Below are 13,755 nucleotides of genomic sequence, written 5' to 3' on the forward strand. Positions count from 1 at the left end.
TAAATGAAAAAAATCAGTGTTGAAAGATATGATTCCAGTACTGTACAAACCAGTTCACTGTACACTGCTAAGATTGAGGTCCTTAACAGTGATTTTTCAGACCACAATTTTAGTCTAGTCATTTGGGATCACATTTGCTTTCGTACTTTGACAGTGATGAATCAATAGTTAAGAATTTAGCTCTGAGCCAGTTGTGAAGTGGGAGAGCAGCTGTATCAATTAGAAATGCACCGGCTGCTCCAGAAATAAGACCCAATGTACTGCTCCTAGGTCGCATTTAAATTCTCTTGTTGACTTCCCATCTGCTGCACGGTGGGAGATGAGCAGGAAGTGACAGAAAATCACACTGTCTGGAGGCTGCCTGCTCAGATCGTGTAAGTGGCTGTGTTGCCTGCCAGGAGCACCCGCGTGAGTCATATGATTGGTGGAAAGTAGTTTGGTGTTGAGGGGGCAGTGGGGGAATGAATGTGGAAGGGGCAGATTTGAGCTTTCTTTGCGGGGTTCAGAGGATATTCCTGCACTCATTCTGCTGCCAATATTTGTGCTAATTAATGGGAGCAACAAATTTAAAATGTAACTTCCAAGACTGCACAGTATATACCTATGTGGTACAGAAAGCAAAGAAACTTGGGCACCCCTTTTGTACAAAAACAAAATACTGAACATATACAACTGATTTCATCTGTTTCAGAAGTTTTGGAGAATCATCAGTCTGAGGATGGGATTGAACAACCAGCTCTTAAACGTCAACGAATAGATATATCAAATGGACAGCCAATCCAAGATGGTACAATAAAGGTAAAGTTGGAAAAGAGTATGCTGTTGTCAGATGAAGATTTTACAAAATTATTGTTTTCAAGCTGAAATGTAATTAAGCAAATGTATGAATCTGTAAAAAAAAAAAATCTTTTGGAAGTTAGCACCATTTTCTTAAGTTGTAAGTTGATGCAGTATTACATTTTGAACACCTTTAAATGCAACTCATATTTGCATTCAGGTGTCTGCAAAAAGTTGGTGCCTGGTTTGGAGCAAAAAAAAAATTAGTCACCTCCTGTTTGGCTTGCCCATCATTATCTGATGAAAGGATGGCTCTGCAATGTTAATTTGAGGTATATAGAGTGGTCTCTGGTAGGACCGGACCACTTTCCTTTCCTCCTTGCAGTGAAGTATTCATCTTAAACTCCTGAACACCTCGATGGCCCAGATGAAATGCAGAACTGTTTTGGGAATCACAAACATAAGCCTGCATTCTGTCAAGTTTGTGCAAGTGTTAAGAAATTCAGTTTAAAAAAAACGGTGTAGCATTAATTCTTTTTAATTATGTTAATTTCTGTAACTGACCACTAACTTACCATGACAAAAAGCTGGGGTTAATCTTGTTTCAAAATCATTGTCAATGCAATTTTGGGCAGTTGTTAGAATGATTCATCTGTTAATTCATTCTGAAGCAAGATGAAGTAGGAAAACAGATACCAATGTTTTTATTTACAGAATACAACATTGCAAATATCTGCTTCTTACCTAACCAACACCCAGTGTCCCAGAAGTCTCTTTTAAGGTACTTAATCGATCAATGCCCTTCACCTGTGTATACTTAACCTTGATAATACAATTTACATATTATGAACATCATCCTTTTGGCGGACATGTGGATTTCATCCAGTTAAGAATGGTTAAAATTTGAACTCAGAAGATGACATCTTCAGCTACCTTCAACAGTGCAGCACTGCCTAGGTTATGTGTTTAAGTCTCTAGAGTGAGGGCTGAACTCTCACAACATGTTGGTTCAAACGAGAGTACTCCTACTAAGCTATTGCTAACACCAAAGGTCCATTGTCTTTGTTGTATTCTGTTCTCCTAATGTTTCAGTGGCCCAGAATTTGCGAGAGTGGGGCACTAATGGCTTGTCGCATGAATTGAATTTATTTCCTCATCCTTCAGCTCAAAAGCTTGTTGTGTAGTTTCTTTGAAGTGTGAATTATTAATTGGGCATCTGGGGCCTTGGTGAATGATGGCACCACCAGTTTATTTCCTTAGCCAGTTAAATCACGGATAGAGAAAGAAACAGAGGAACAATGGAAAAAGAAATAAGGTGAAAAAAGGTTACATTATATTTAGAAAGAAAAATAAAGAAATAATGTAAAAATTGTCTAAGAATGATTTACTACCTGTTCAGAGTGAGACTCCACAGTTTCATTTTTACCTTTCTGGACCTCCAATGTTGAATGGCATTGCAGGAACATGAAACTTATCATAAAAAAAGGTCATTATGTTGTTAAATACCTATCATAATTTTCTGCAGCAAGTTTAATTCATATTTACTGTGCAAATTTAGCAGTTTTTTTAAACTTGGGAAGGTTGACAGCAGGCTCCTGTTTTCTGTGAGGCTAAAGGTAATTACATTAATTAATTCTTGGGATGGAGGGCTTGTCCTATGAAGAAATAGTAAATACACTGGGTCTTTATTCTCTGGAGTTCAGAAGAATGAGAGGTGATCTCATTCCAACATAGAAAATCCTTACAGGGCTTGGTGGGGTAGATGCAGGAAGGGTGTTTCCCTTGCCTGGGTGGTCTAGAACCAGGGGACACAGTCTCAGAATAAGGGAGAGGCCATTTAGAACTGCAAGGTGGAGGAATTTCTTCATTTAGAGGGTGGTGAATCTTTGGAATTCTCTGCCCTAGAGGGCTGTGGAGGCTCAATTGTTGAGTATGCTCAAGACTGAGAGCGATAGATTTATACATCTTAAAAACATCAAGGGATACAGGGATGGTGCAGGAAAATGGTGCTGAAGTCGAAGTTCAGCCATGATCTCATTGAATGGTGGAGCAGGCTTGAAGGACTGAATGGCCTGCTCTTCCTATTTCTTATGTTCTTAATGGCAGAGCGATGCCTAGCAATTTCTGATGATTCGCAACTCATACTGTGTCCCTTATTCCTGCAATTGCTATATACTTTATGCTTTAATAATGACAAACGCCAGGAAATCCACATGACTTTTCCAGCAAGTTCTGGACCAAAATCATGATAACATTGGTTTAAGAACCAGTGCCATACTCAATTTTAACCACTGGGTGGTGACATTACTGCATGTCCAGTGAAGGGAGAAACTTGTAAATATCCAGTAAAGAAAAGATGTGTTTGTTTTGCTTCTTAATTACATAATCTTCTAAAATATTTTGTAGAAGTAATTGCAAATTTCTGTGATTGAAGCCCTGACATCTAATGCAGTGTATTTTTTAAATGAGAGGTTAAAACCTGATGGTTATGGATTTATTGGAGAGATTTCCAATGTATAGAAATTTCTATATGCAGTATTTAGGATTATGGGGCATTTGAGCAACATACATTTCTGCATTAAGTTGGGGAAATGTTTGAACATATTTTATTAATTCTTTAACCCCATAGTGTACATTTCTGTGTACTTAGGTTTTCAACAAGCTTAATTGTTGTGTGTACTATTTGTAATGTTCTGACATTGTTGAAATTTTTTTATTCATTCATGGGATGTGGGCATTGCTGACTAGGCCAGCATTTATTGCCCATCGCTAATTGCCCTTGAGAAGGTGGTGGTGAGCTGCCTTCTTGAAGTGCTGCAGTCCATGTGGTGTAGGTACACCCACAGTGCTGTTAAGGAGGGAGACCCAGGATTTTGACCCAGCAACACTGAAAGAACGGCAATATATTTCCAAGTCAGGATAGTGAGCCGTTTAGAGGGGAGCTTCCAGGTAGCAGTATTCCCATATATCTGCTGCCTTTGCCCTTCTAGATGGTAGTGGTCGTGGGTTTGGAAGGTGCCATATAAGGAGGCTTGATGAGTTCCTGCAGTGCACCTTGTAGATGGTACCCACTGCTGCCACTGTGCATCAGTGGTGGAGGGAGTGAATGTTTGTGGTTGAAGTGCCAATCAAGTGGGCTGTTTTGTCCTGAATGGGGTCAAGCTTCTTGAGCATTGTTGGAACTACACTCATACAGGCAAATGGAGAGTATTCCATTACACTCCTGATTTGTGCCTTGTTGGCGGTGGACAGGCTCTGAGGAGTCAGGAGGTGAGTTACTCACCGCAGGATTCCTACCCTCTGACCTGTTCTTATAGACCCAGTATTTATATGGCTAGTCCAATTCAGTTCCTGGTCAATGGTAACCCCCAGGATGTTGATAATGGGGGAATTCAGTGATGGTAATGCCATTGAATGCAAGGGGCAGTGGTTAGATTTTCTCTTGTTGGAGTTGGTCATTGCCTGACACTTGTGTGACACGAATGTTACTTGTCAGCCCAAGTCTGGATATTTCCAGGTCTTGCTGCATTTGGACATGGACTGCTTCAGTACCTGAGGAGTCGCAAATGGTGCTGAACATTGTGCAATCATCAGCGAACATCCCCACTTCTGACCTTGTGATGGAAGGAAGATCATTGATGAAACAGCTGAAGATGGTTGCTCTGCGGACACTACCCTGAGGAACTCCTTCAGTGATGTCCTGGAACTGAGATGATTGACCTCCAACAACCACAACCATCTTCCCTTGAGCTAGGTTTGACTCCAACCAGTGGAGAGTTTCCCCGATTCCCATTGACTCCAGTTTTGCTAGAGCTTCTTGATGCCACACTCAGTCAAATGATGATTTGATCTCAAGGGAAGTTCACTAATGTCCTTTAGGGAAGGAAACCTGCCATTGTCACCTGGTCTAGCCTACATGTGACTCCAGATCCACAGTAATGTGGTTGACTCTTTTATGCCCTCTGAAATGGCCTGGCAAGTCAGTCAGTTGTATCAAGCCAATAAAAATGAATGAAACTGGATGCACCACTCGGCACTGAGCCAACGGATCAATCCTGGCTCAGTGAAGAATGCAAGAGGGCATGCCACGAGCAGCACCAGACATACCTAAAAATGAAGTGACAACCTGGTGAAGTTGTAACACAGGACTACTTGCATGCCAAACAGTATAGGCAGCAAGTGATAGGCAGAGCTCAGTGATTTCCACAATCTACGGATCGGATCTAAGCTCTGCAGTCCTGCCACATCCAGTCATGAATGGTGGTGGACAATTAAACAACTCACTGGAGGAGGAGGCTCAACAAATATCCCCATTCTCAATGATGGAGGAGCCCCGCACCTCATTGTAAAAGATAAGGTTCAAGCGTTTGCAACAATCTTCAGCCAGAAATGAAAGTGGATGATCCATTTTGGTCTCTTCCAGAGTTCCCCAGCATCACAGATGCCAGTCTTCAGCCATTCGATTCACTCCATGTGATATCAAGAAGCGGCTGAAGGCACTGTATAGTGCAAAGGTATGGGCCCTGACAATATTCCACAATAGTACTGAAGACTTGTGCTCCAGAAGTTGCCGCGCCACTAGACAAGTTGTTTCAGTATGGCTAGAACACACTGGCATCTACCCTGCAATGTGGAAAATTGCCCAGGTCTGCTTTCTACACAAAAAGCAGGACAAATCTAACCTGGCCAATTACTACCCCCTTGGTCTACTTTCAATCATCAGTAAAGTGATGGAAGGAGTCATCAACAGTGCTATCCAGCAGTGCTTGCTTAGCAATAATCTGCTCACTGATGTTCAGCTTGGGTCACTCCAGGGCCACTCAGCTCCTCACCTCATTACAGCCTTGGTTCAAACATGGACAAAGAGCTGAACTCCAAAGATGGGGTGAGGGTGCCTGCCCTTGACATCAAGACAGCATTTGGCCAAGTGTGGCATCAAGGAGCCCGAGCAAAACTGGAGTCAGTGGGAATCAGAGAGAAAACTCTTTGGTCATTGGAGTCATACCTAGCACAAAGGAAGATGTTTGTGGTTGTTGGAGGTCAATCATCTCAGTTCACTGCAGGAGTTCTTCGGGGTAGTGTCCGAGGCCCAACCATCTAAAGCTGTTTCATCAACGACCTTCCTTCCATCATATTTCAGAAGTAGGGATGTTCGCTGATGATCACACACCATTCAGCACCATTCGCGACTCTTCAGATACTGAAGCAATCGATGTCCAAATGCAGCAAGACCTGGACAATATCTGGGCATGGGCTGTCAGGTGACAAGTAACATTTGCATCACGCAAGTGCCTGGGTGTGACCATCTCCAACAAGAGAGAAACGAACCATCACTCCTTGACATTCAATTTTATCACTATCATTGAATCCCCCACTATTAACAACCTTCGGGTTACCATTGACCAGAAACTGAACTGGACTAGCCATATACATACTATGGCTACAAGGGCAGGTCAGAGGCTGGGAATCCTGCAGTGAGTAACTCACCTCCTGACTCCCTAAAGTCTGCCCACCTTCTACAAGGCACAAGTCAGGAGTGTGATGGAATACACTCCACTTGCCTGGATGAGTGCAGTTCCAACCACACTTGAAGCTTGACACCATCCAGGATAAAGCAGCCTGTTTAATTGGCACCCCATCCACAAACATTCACTCCCTCCACCACCGACGCTCAGTGGCAGCAGTGGGTACCATCTACAAGGTGCACTGTGGAAACTCACCAAGGCCCGCTACCATTTGGAAGGACAAGGGCAGCAGATACATGGGAACACCACCACCTGGAAGTTCCCCTGCAAGCCACTAACTATTTTGACTTGTACATATATCGCTGTTCCTTCACTGTCGTTGGGTCAAAATCCTGGAACTCCCTTCCTAACAGCACTGTGGCTGTACCTACACCACATGAACTTCAGCTGTTCAAGAAGGCAGCTCACCACCAGCTTCTCAGGGCAGTTAGGGATGGGCGATAAATGTTGGCCCAGCCAGCTACGCCCACATCCCATAAATGAATAAAAAAGTGACTCTTGTCTCACTTCTGCAGTTCAACTCTTTTTGTCCATGTTTGAACTAAAACTGTATTGAGGTCAGGAGCTGAGTGGCCCTGGCGGAACCCAAACTGAGTGTGTGAGCAGGTTATTGCTAAGCAAGTGCTGTTTGATAGCAGTGTTGATGACCCCTTCCATCAATTTACTGATGATTGGGAGTAGACTGATGGGACGGTAATTGGCTGTGTTGGATTTGTCCTTTTTTTTTGTGTACAGGACATACCTGGGCAATTTTCCACATTGCTGAGCAGATGCCTGTGTTGCAGCTGTACTGGAACAGCTTGTCTTGGGTCACTGCTAGTTCTGGAGCACAAATCTTCAGTACTATTGCCGGAATGTTGTCAGGGTCCATATTCTTTGCAGTAACCAGTGCCTTCAGCCGTTTCTTGATATCACGTGGAGTGAATCGAATTGGCTGAAGACTGGCATCTGTGATGCTGGGGACCTCTGGAGGAGGGAGAGATGTGTACAATTGATATATACTTTCTACTTGCAATGACTTTTTTATTTATTCAGTTCTTGTCATCACTTTTGATCTGGTTTGTAATGACTTTCAACTTTTCAAATATTCCTTTCAGAGACAGTATTACTCACGTCTAGCATTCAGTGCTCAAGTGAAGGCTGTTATCAAAATTTCAAATGTCAAAGTAAAGTTTAGTAGAGATTTGCCTATGTTAGCAAAATAAGCTGATTCACTGTAATCATTGAAAGTGAACAGATAAAATTCAAACCCACTGAAGAATTTGGAGATTCGACAAGGATACAAAGTTACGTGAATAATTATATATTCATATTTTATATATATATATATAATATTATAAATGGATAATTTTGAAGTGTTTATTCATAAAGCCAAAGTGAAAGTCACAAATTACAATCTTTTCACACTTTCTTACCAGCAAAAGTAATTATTTATTTTTTTTCTTTTCTCTTTTTACAGTCCATTCTCTTTGACATTAATCAAGCCATTTGTTTGCGTCTTGATAGCATTGAAGCCAAAATCCAGGCTGTAGAAGCAACTTGTAAAGCTATCGAAGAAAAAATAGACTTGGTTCTTAATAAACAAAATAGTCCTATCCAGGTCCCCATGGTGGCAGGATCTCCTTTGGGTGCAACACAGACATGGAACAAAGTTCGCAGGTAAGCTTCAAGCTATGGAAATAAATATTCAGGAAAATGTGTTGCAGGCAACTTGTATGCAGCTGTACTTGTGTACAGAAGTACATTATTGTTTTGAATTGGCTGATTGTTGTATAGGAATGAAGGCCAGATAGTTATTAACTGCCTTCATAAGTGTGTGAAAGGTGGGAGTTTTTAACCACACATGAAGTGTCTATATAAGGTTGAATATGTGATTATAGACTTGCTGTGATTTTTTTTTTGTCTTTTTTTCTGATAACCCACATATGTTGTACTGGTAGGCTAATGTAATTTGGTATTATCAAAATAATTTCTCTGACTGTAATCATAAACTGTGCAAAATCGCTTGCCAGTCTGATCATTTGCAACTGATGGTGAACAGAAAGGACTCAAAAAGGATTCAAAAGGATGGTGGGAGAAAGAGGCCATTAGCACAAAAGAGAATCTATCACAGCATTTTAAATTGCATTTTCTTCACTTTGCACATAGCATGAATTATTTTGAGCAATTAGTCCTCTTAGTAAAATAAATTGAAATAATTTGATTTAGTTCTCTTCTGGTTCCTGGAATTTTCATTTTCTGAGGATAGAATAAGGGCAGTTAGTTGGGCAAAGTAAGTTCCTAATTTTGTCTTTAAATCTTACTTTTAGGTAATTACACATTTTCTTATGTTACAGACCCATTGTACTCAGAGATGGCTCTCCGCCCCTATCAGTTTATTACAACATTATTGAAATTAATTTGCTGTAATGAGCTTCCAGAATACCAAGAAACCCTAAATGACTCCTTCGCAATACAAGGCAATCACAGATACAAATAATAACACATAGATATCAGCCATTTAATATGGGGAAAGTTTGCAATAAAATATTGCATGAAGACTTGGCCATGGAGTTGATGGATCAGGAATAACTGACTTTGAGTGTCTCCTAACAATAGAAAATTAGCAATTAGCAAACTAACAAATAAAATCCAGCTAAAAACACTATTTTGAATTTTTAAAATGGGTTTTAAATGTAACAAAACTTGGATTATGATGAGGGTTAGAGTAATGTTCAGAAGTTAGGGTTAAACCACCTTTACTAAGTTCAAAAATCCAATTGCAGAATCTTGTCACACTTCAAAATGCTGGAAAATGCAGCACAAAATGTTGAAAATCAAAATTTCTATTATTAACAAAGAATGCCCAAAGATGCAGTGCTCCTTTTAAAAACAAAAAGAGAGAAATTTTTCACAATCAGATTTTATTCTCTTCCTTCAAAAAATTCTAAACCACACCCACAAACACATCTTTGCGTGTTTTATTTTTTCCATATACTTGATACTGCAATGGTATGATGGCAATGATACTGCTGTAGTAATCTAGAGGCTTAAGTAATATTCTGGATGCATGGATTTAAACTTCAGTGGCTGTTTGCGAGTTTGCATTCAGTTAATTTATCAAAAACCTGGTATAAAAAGTAATGGTGACTCTGAAGCAATTTGATTGTTGTGAAAGCTCTGCTGGTTCAGTCATGTCTTTTAGAGAAAGAAGCTGTCTGTCAATATGTGACTTAAGATACACAGCAATGTAATTGACTTTTAACCACCCTCTGAAGTGGCCCAGCAAGCCCCTCATTTGTATTGAGCACTACAAAGAATTATAGTGAAAATGAAACTGGACGGACCAGTCAGCATCAATATCTAGATATGCCCACCTCAGTTGACTGCACAGTCGTCGTCACTAAAATCTGGGAACTTGTACATTCAGAACAGATGCAGACGCTGTAAACTGGGCATTCGTAAGGCATTTGGGCCATCAACAACAGCAAAATCTGTTACCTCATGGCTCGGCATGTCCCTCAGTCTACTGTAACTAGATGAGCAACCTGAGTTCAATGAGGAGTATAAAAGACCATGCTAAATGCAACATTGAGCATACCTGAAAATGATTCCACAAGTGACAGCTTATAACTATAAGGAAGATCTGAACAGCTTGGTGCTGTTTTCTCTAGAAAAGAGAGCTGTTAAACATGCTTAAAATGATGAAAAGGTTTGATAGGATAGACTTAAAGAAAATGTTTCCATTTGTAGGGAATTCAAAAACTAGGGTTTATAAATAGTTATTTTTTTGGATTTATTAGTGACAATAGAAACTGGTAAGAACGTGGAATGTGTTACCACAAGGTGTAGTTGAGCCAATAACAGAGATGTATTTGAAAGGAAGCTAGATAAGCATATGAGGGAGAAAAGAATAGAAGGGTATCCTGATTGGGTTGGATGAAGGTGAGTGGGAGGAGGCTCGTGAGGAGCATAAATGCTGACACAGACCAGTTGTGCCAAATGACCTGTTTCTATGCAATGGACTCCATGTAACCCCATCACTATCTTTGGGTATGTCTTATCCCAGAGTTGAGGGCATGGTAATATCGTCTGGTCCTGAACATTGATTCTAGCCCCCGTGAAGTCTCAACACTTCAGATCAAATAAGGTCCGACCATATATCCTAACTTGTCATGAATCAATGACTAGGTTCTTGTAGCAGGTCGGTCTAATATTTTTGGTAATTGTATTGTGTAGTGATTGCTTTTCTAGACCAATTCAGGGGGCATAGAGAGCTAACCATATATTGTTAGACTGGTTCCCTTCTCTTAAGGTTTTTTACTGAAAACACTTTGATTTTTTTCTCTTGGGCTAACTCATAAATTTTCAGGAGAATTGAGTTCAGTTTCACAACTTGCAATGGCATGTTTGAACTGAAGACTTGCAGTACCATAACAGCTACACTAGTACATATCTGTAACCACAAGAATCTGCTTGGTGAAGTTGAGTGTTAAATGTTGAATGTTAAGTCATCAACTATTAAACAACTGAATTGACTGAGTAATGGAATGCAAGAGTTAATTGTTAGACTCTGCTCTCTTGGTTGGCAGGAGTTTGAAATGCCAGGGGATTAGAGTTAGGAAATAGGATTTAGTTTATTGCGGCCCTATTCTCTAACAATGCAATCTCCCATTGTGGTGGCTCTGTTAGAGGTGCAGTAAATTGAATGTCTGAAGATCCTGGATTCAATCCTATGCCACTGCGCTGGGCAAATAAGTAAAAGATCATCCACTTCAAATCTGAGAGTCAATCAGAAAATGCTTGGAATGGTGAGAGACTAGGAATTATACATGAACAAGAGGACTTAGATGCCCATGTCACAAATCATTGACACCTAGTGCACAGGTAAAATCAAAAAGGTTCATACAAAAGTAAAATGCTTTAGATTCTAGAAATGTGAAATAAAAACCGAATGCTGGAAATACTCAGCAGATCAGGCAGCATCTATGGAGAAAGAAACAGAGACACATAGATCTGCTAATTTGCTGAATATTTTCTGTTTTTATCTAATCAAGATTTCAAACACATCCAGCAACTTAAGACAGGGCATCCATGAGGTGCTCTGGGCCATCAGCAGCAGCAGAATTGTACTCCACCACAATCAGTAACCTCATGGCCCGGCATATCACCCACTCTACCATTACCATCAAGCCAGCAGCAGCACCAAACATACCTAAAAATGAGGTGTCAACCTGATGAAGCTAGAACAAAGGACTACTTGCGTGCCAAACAGCATAAGCGGTAAGTGATAGAACTAAGCAATCCCACAACCAACGGATCAGATCTAAGCTCTGCAGTCCTGCCACATCTAGTCATGAATGGTGGCGGACAATTAACTAACTCACAGGAGGAGAAGGCTCAACAAATATCCCCATCCTCAATAATTGTGAAGCCCAGCAGATCAGTGCAAAAGACAAGGCTGATGCATTTGCTGCAATCTTCAGCCAGAGGTGCCGAGTGGATAACTCATTTCAGCCTTTTCACAGGTCCCTAGCATCACAGATGCCAGTCTTCAGCCGTTTGATTCACTCCACGTGATATCAAGAAACGGCCAAAGGCACTGGATAGCGCAAAGGCTATGGGCCCTGACAATATTCCAGCAATAGTACTGAGGACTTGTGCTGCAGAACTTGCTGTGCCGCTAGCCAAGCTGTTCCAGTACAGCTACAACACTGTCATCTACCCGGTTATGTGGAAAATTGCCCAGGTATGTCCTGTACACAAAAAGCAGGACAAATCCAACCCGGCAATTACCACCCCATCACCATACTCTTGATCAACAATACAGTAATGGAAGGGGTCATTAACAGTGCTATCAAGCCGCACTTGCTTACCAATAGCCTACTCACTGGCGCCCAGTTTGAGTTCCACCAGGGCCACTCATCTCCTGACCTCATACAGCCTTGGTTCAAACATGGACAAAGGAGTGGTGGGAGTGACTGCCCTTGACATCAAGGCCACGTTTGACGGAGTGTGGTATCAAGGTGTCCTAACAAAACTGGAGTCAATGGGAATTGGGGAAAGCTCTCTGCTGGTTGGAGTCATATCTAGCACAAAGGAAGATGCTTGTGGTTGTTGGAGGAGAGTCATCTGAGCTCCAGGACATTACTGCAGGAGTTCCTCAAGGTAGTGTCCTCGGCCCAACCATCTTCAGCTGATTCATCAATGGCTTTGCTTCCATCATAAGGTAAGAAGTGGGGATGTTCGCTGATGATTGCTTAATGTTCAGCACCATCTGCGACTCCTCAGATACTGAAGCAATCGATGTCCAAATTCAGCAGGACCAGGACAATATCCAGGGCTGGGCTGACAAGTGACAAGTAACATTCACGCCACACAAATGCCAGACAATGACCATCCCCAACAAGAGAGAATCTAACCGTCGCCCCTTGATGTTCCATGGTATTATCACCACTGAATCCCCCACTATCAACATCCTGGGGGTTACCATTGACCAGGAACTGAACTGGAGTAGCCATATAAATAACTGTGGCGACAAAAGCAGGCCAGACACTAGGAACCTTGCAACAAGTAACTCACCTCCTGACTCCCCAAATCCTGTCCACCATCTATAAGGCACAAGTCAGGAGTGTGATGGTATAGTCCCCAATTGCCTGAATGAGTGCAGCTCCCACAACACTCAAGAAGCTTGACACCATCCAGGACAAAGCAGCTCACTTGATTGGCATCACATCCACACATATTCACTTCCTCCGCCACTGACGCATAGTAGCAGCAGTGTACACCATCTACAGATGCACTGCAGGAATTCACCAAAGCTCCTTCGACAGCACCTTACAAACCTGCGACCACTCCCATCGACAAGAACAAGGGCAACAGATAGATGGGCACGCCACCACCTAGAAGTCCCTCTCCAAGTCACTCACCATCCTGACTTGGAAATATATCGCCATTCCTTCACTCTTGCTGGGTCAAAATCCTGGAACTGCCTTCCTAACAGCACTGTGGGTGTACCTGCGCCACGAGGACTGCAGCGGTTCAAGAAGGTTGCTCACTACCACCTTCTCAAGGGCAACTAGGGATGGGCAATGAATGCTGGCCCAGCCAGCATGGCTCACAAGCCATGAATGAAAAAAATAAGAAGGGTAATGAAATATTAGCCTTAATCTCCAGGGGGTTACAATTCAAAAGTGGAAAAGTGATGCTTCAGTTATACAGAGCCTTAGTTTGAAGCCATCTGGAGTACTGCCCAGTTTTTATGCTAAACCTCAAAAGAAAATTTAGGCCTTGGAAGCGTTACAATGCAGCTTCACAAAAATTACACCAGGGTTTCTAGGCTTAAATCATGAGGATTGGCTTGCATTCCATTGAGTTTGAAAGGTTTAGGAGTGACCTAATTAAAGCGATTAAAATGATAGAGTTTCGATGGAGTTGCTGCAGAGAAGCTATTTTCTTGAGTAGGGAAATCCAG

The 13,755-nt window shown here is 41.7% G+C and overlaps 1 protein-coding gene across 5 annotated transcripts in view; it reads left to right on the plus strand.

Moving 5' to 3' along the window:
• LOC121280341 (BTG3 associated nuclear protein) overlaps positions 1-13,755 on the plus strand; it is a 281,633-nt gene that overhangs the window by 47,867 nt on the left and 220,011 nt on the right. For 4 of the 5 annotated variants that reach the window (XR_005943600.1, XM_041192229.1, XM_041192230.1 and 1 more), the window contains exons 3-4: positions 692-798; positions 7,762-7,961. Coding sequence is in view for 4 of the 5 variants with exons in the window: in XM_041192229.1 (XP_041048163.1) it covers positions 692-798; positions 7,762-7,961 (307 nt within the window). In the remaining variant the exon portion in view is untranslated. Of the gene's footprint in view, positions 1-691; positions 799-1,491; positions 1,559-7,761; positions 7,962-13,755 lie in introns of all 5 variants that reach the window. The other variant, XM_041192232.1, reaches the window with a different exon arrangement.

This window comes from Carcharodon carcharias, chromosome 7, assembly GCF_017639515.1.
Source record: "Carcharodon carcharias isolate sCarCar2 chromosome 7, sCarCar2.pri, whole genome shotgun sequence".
Lineage (NCBI taxonomy): Eukaryota > Metazoa > Chordata > Chondrichthyes > Lamniformes > Lamnidae > Carcharodon > Carcharodon carcharias.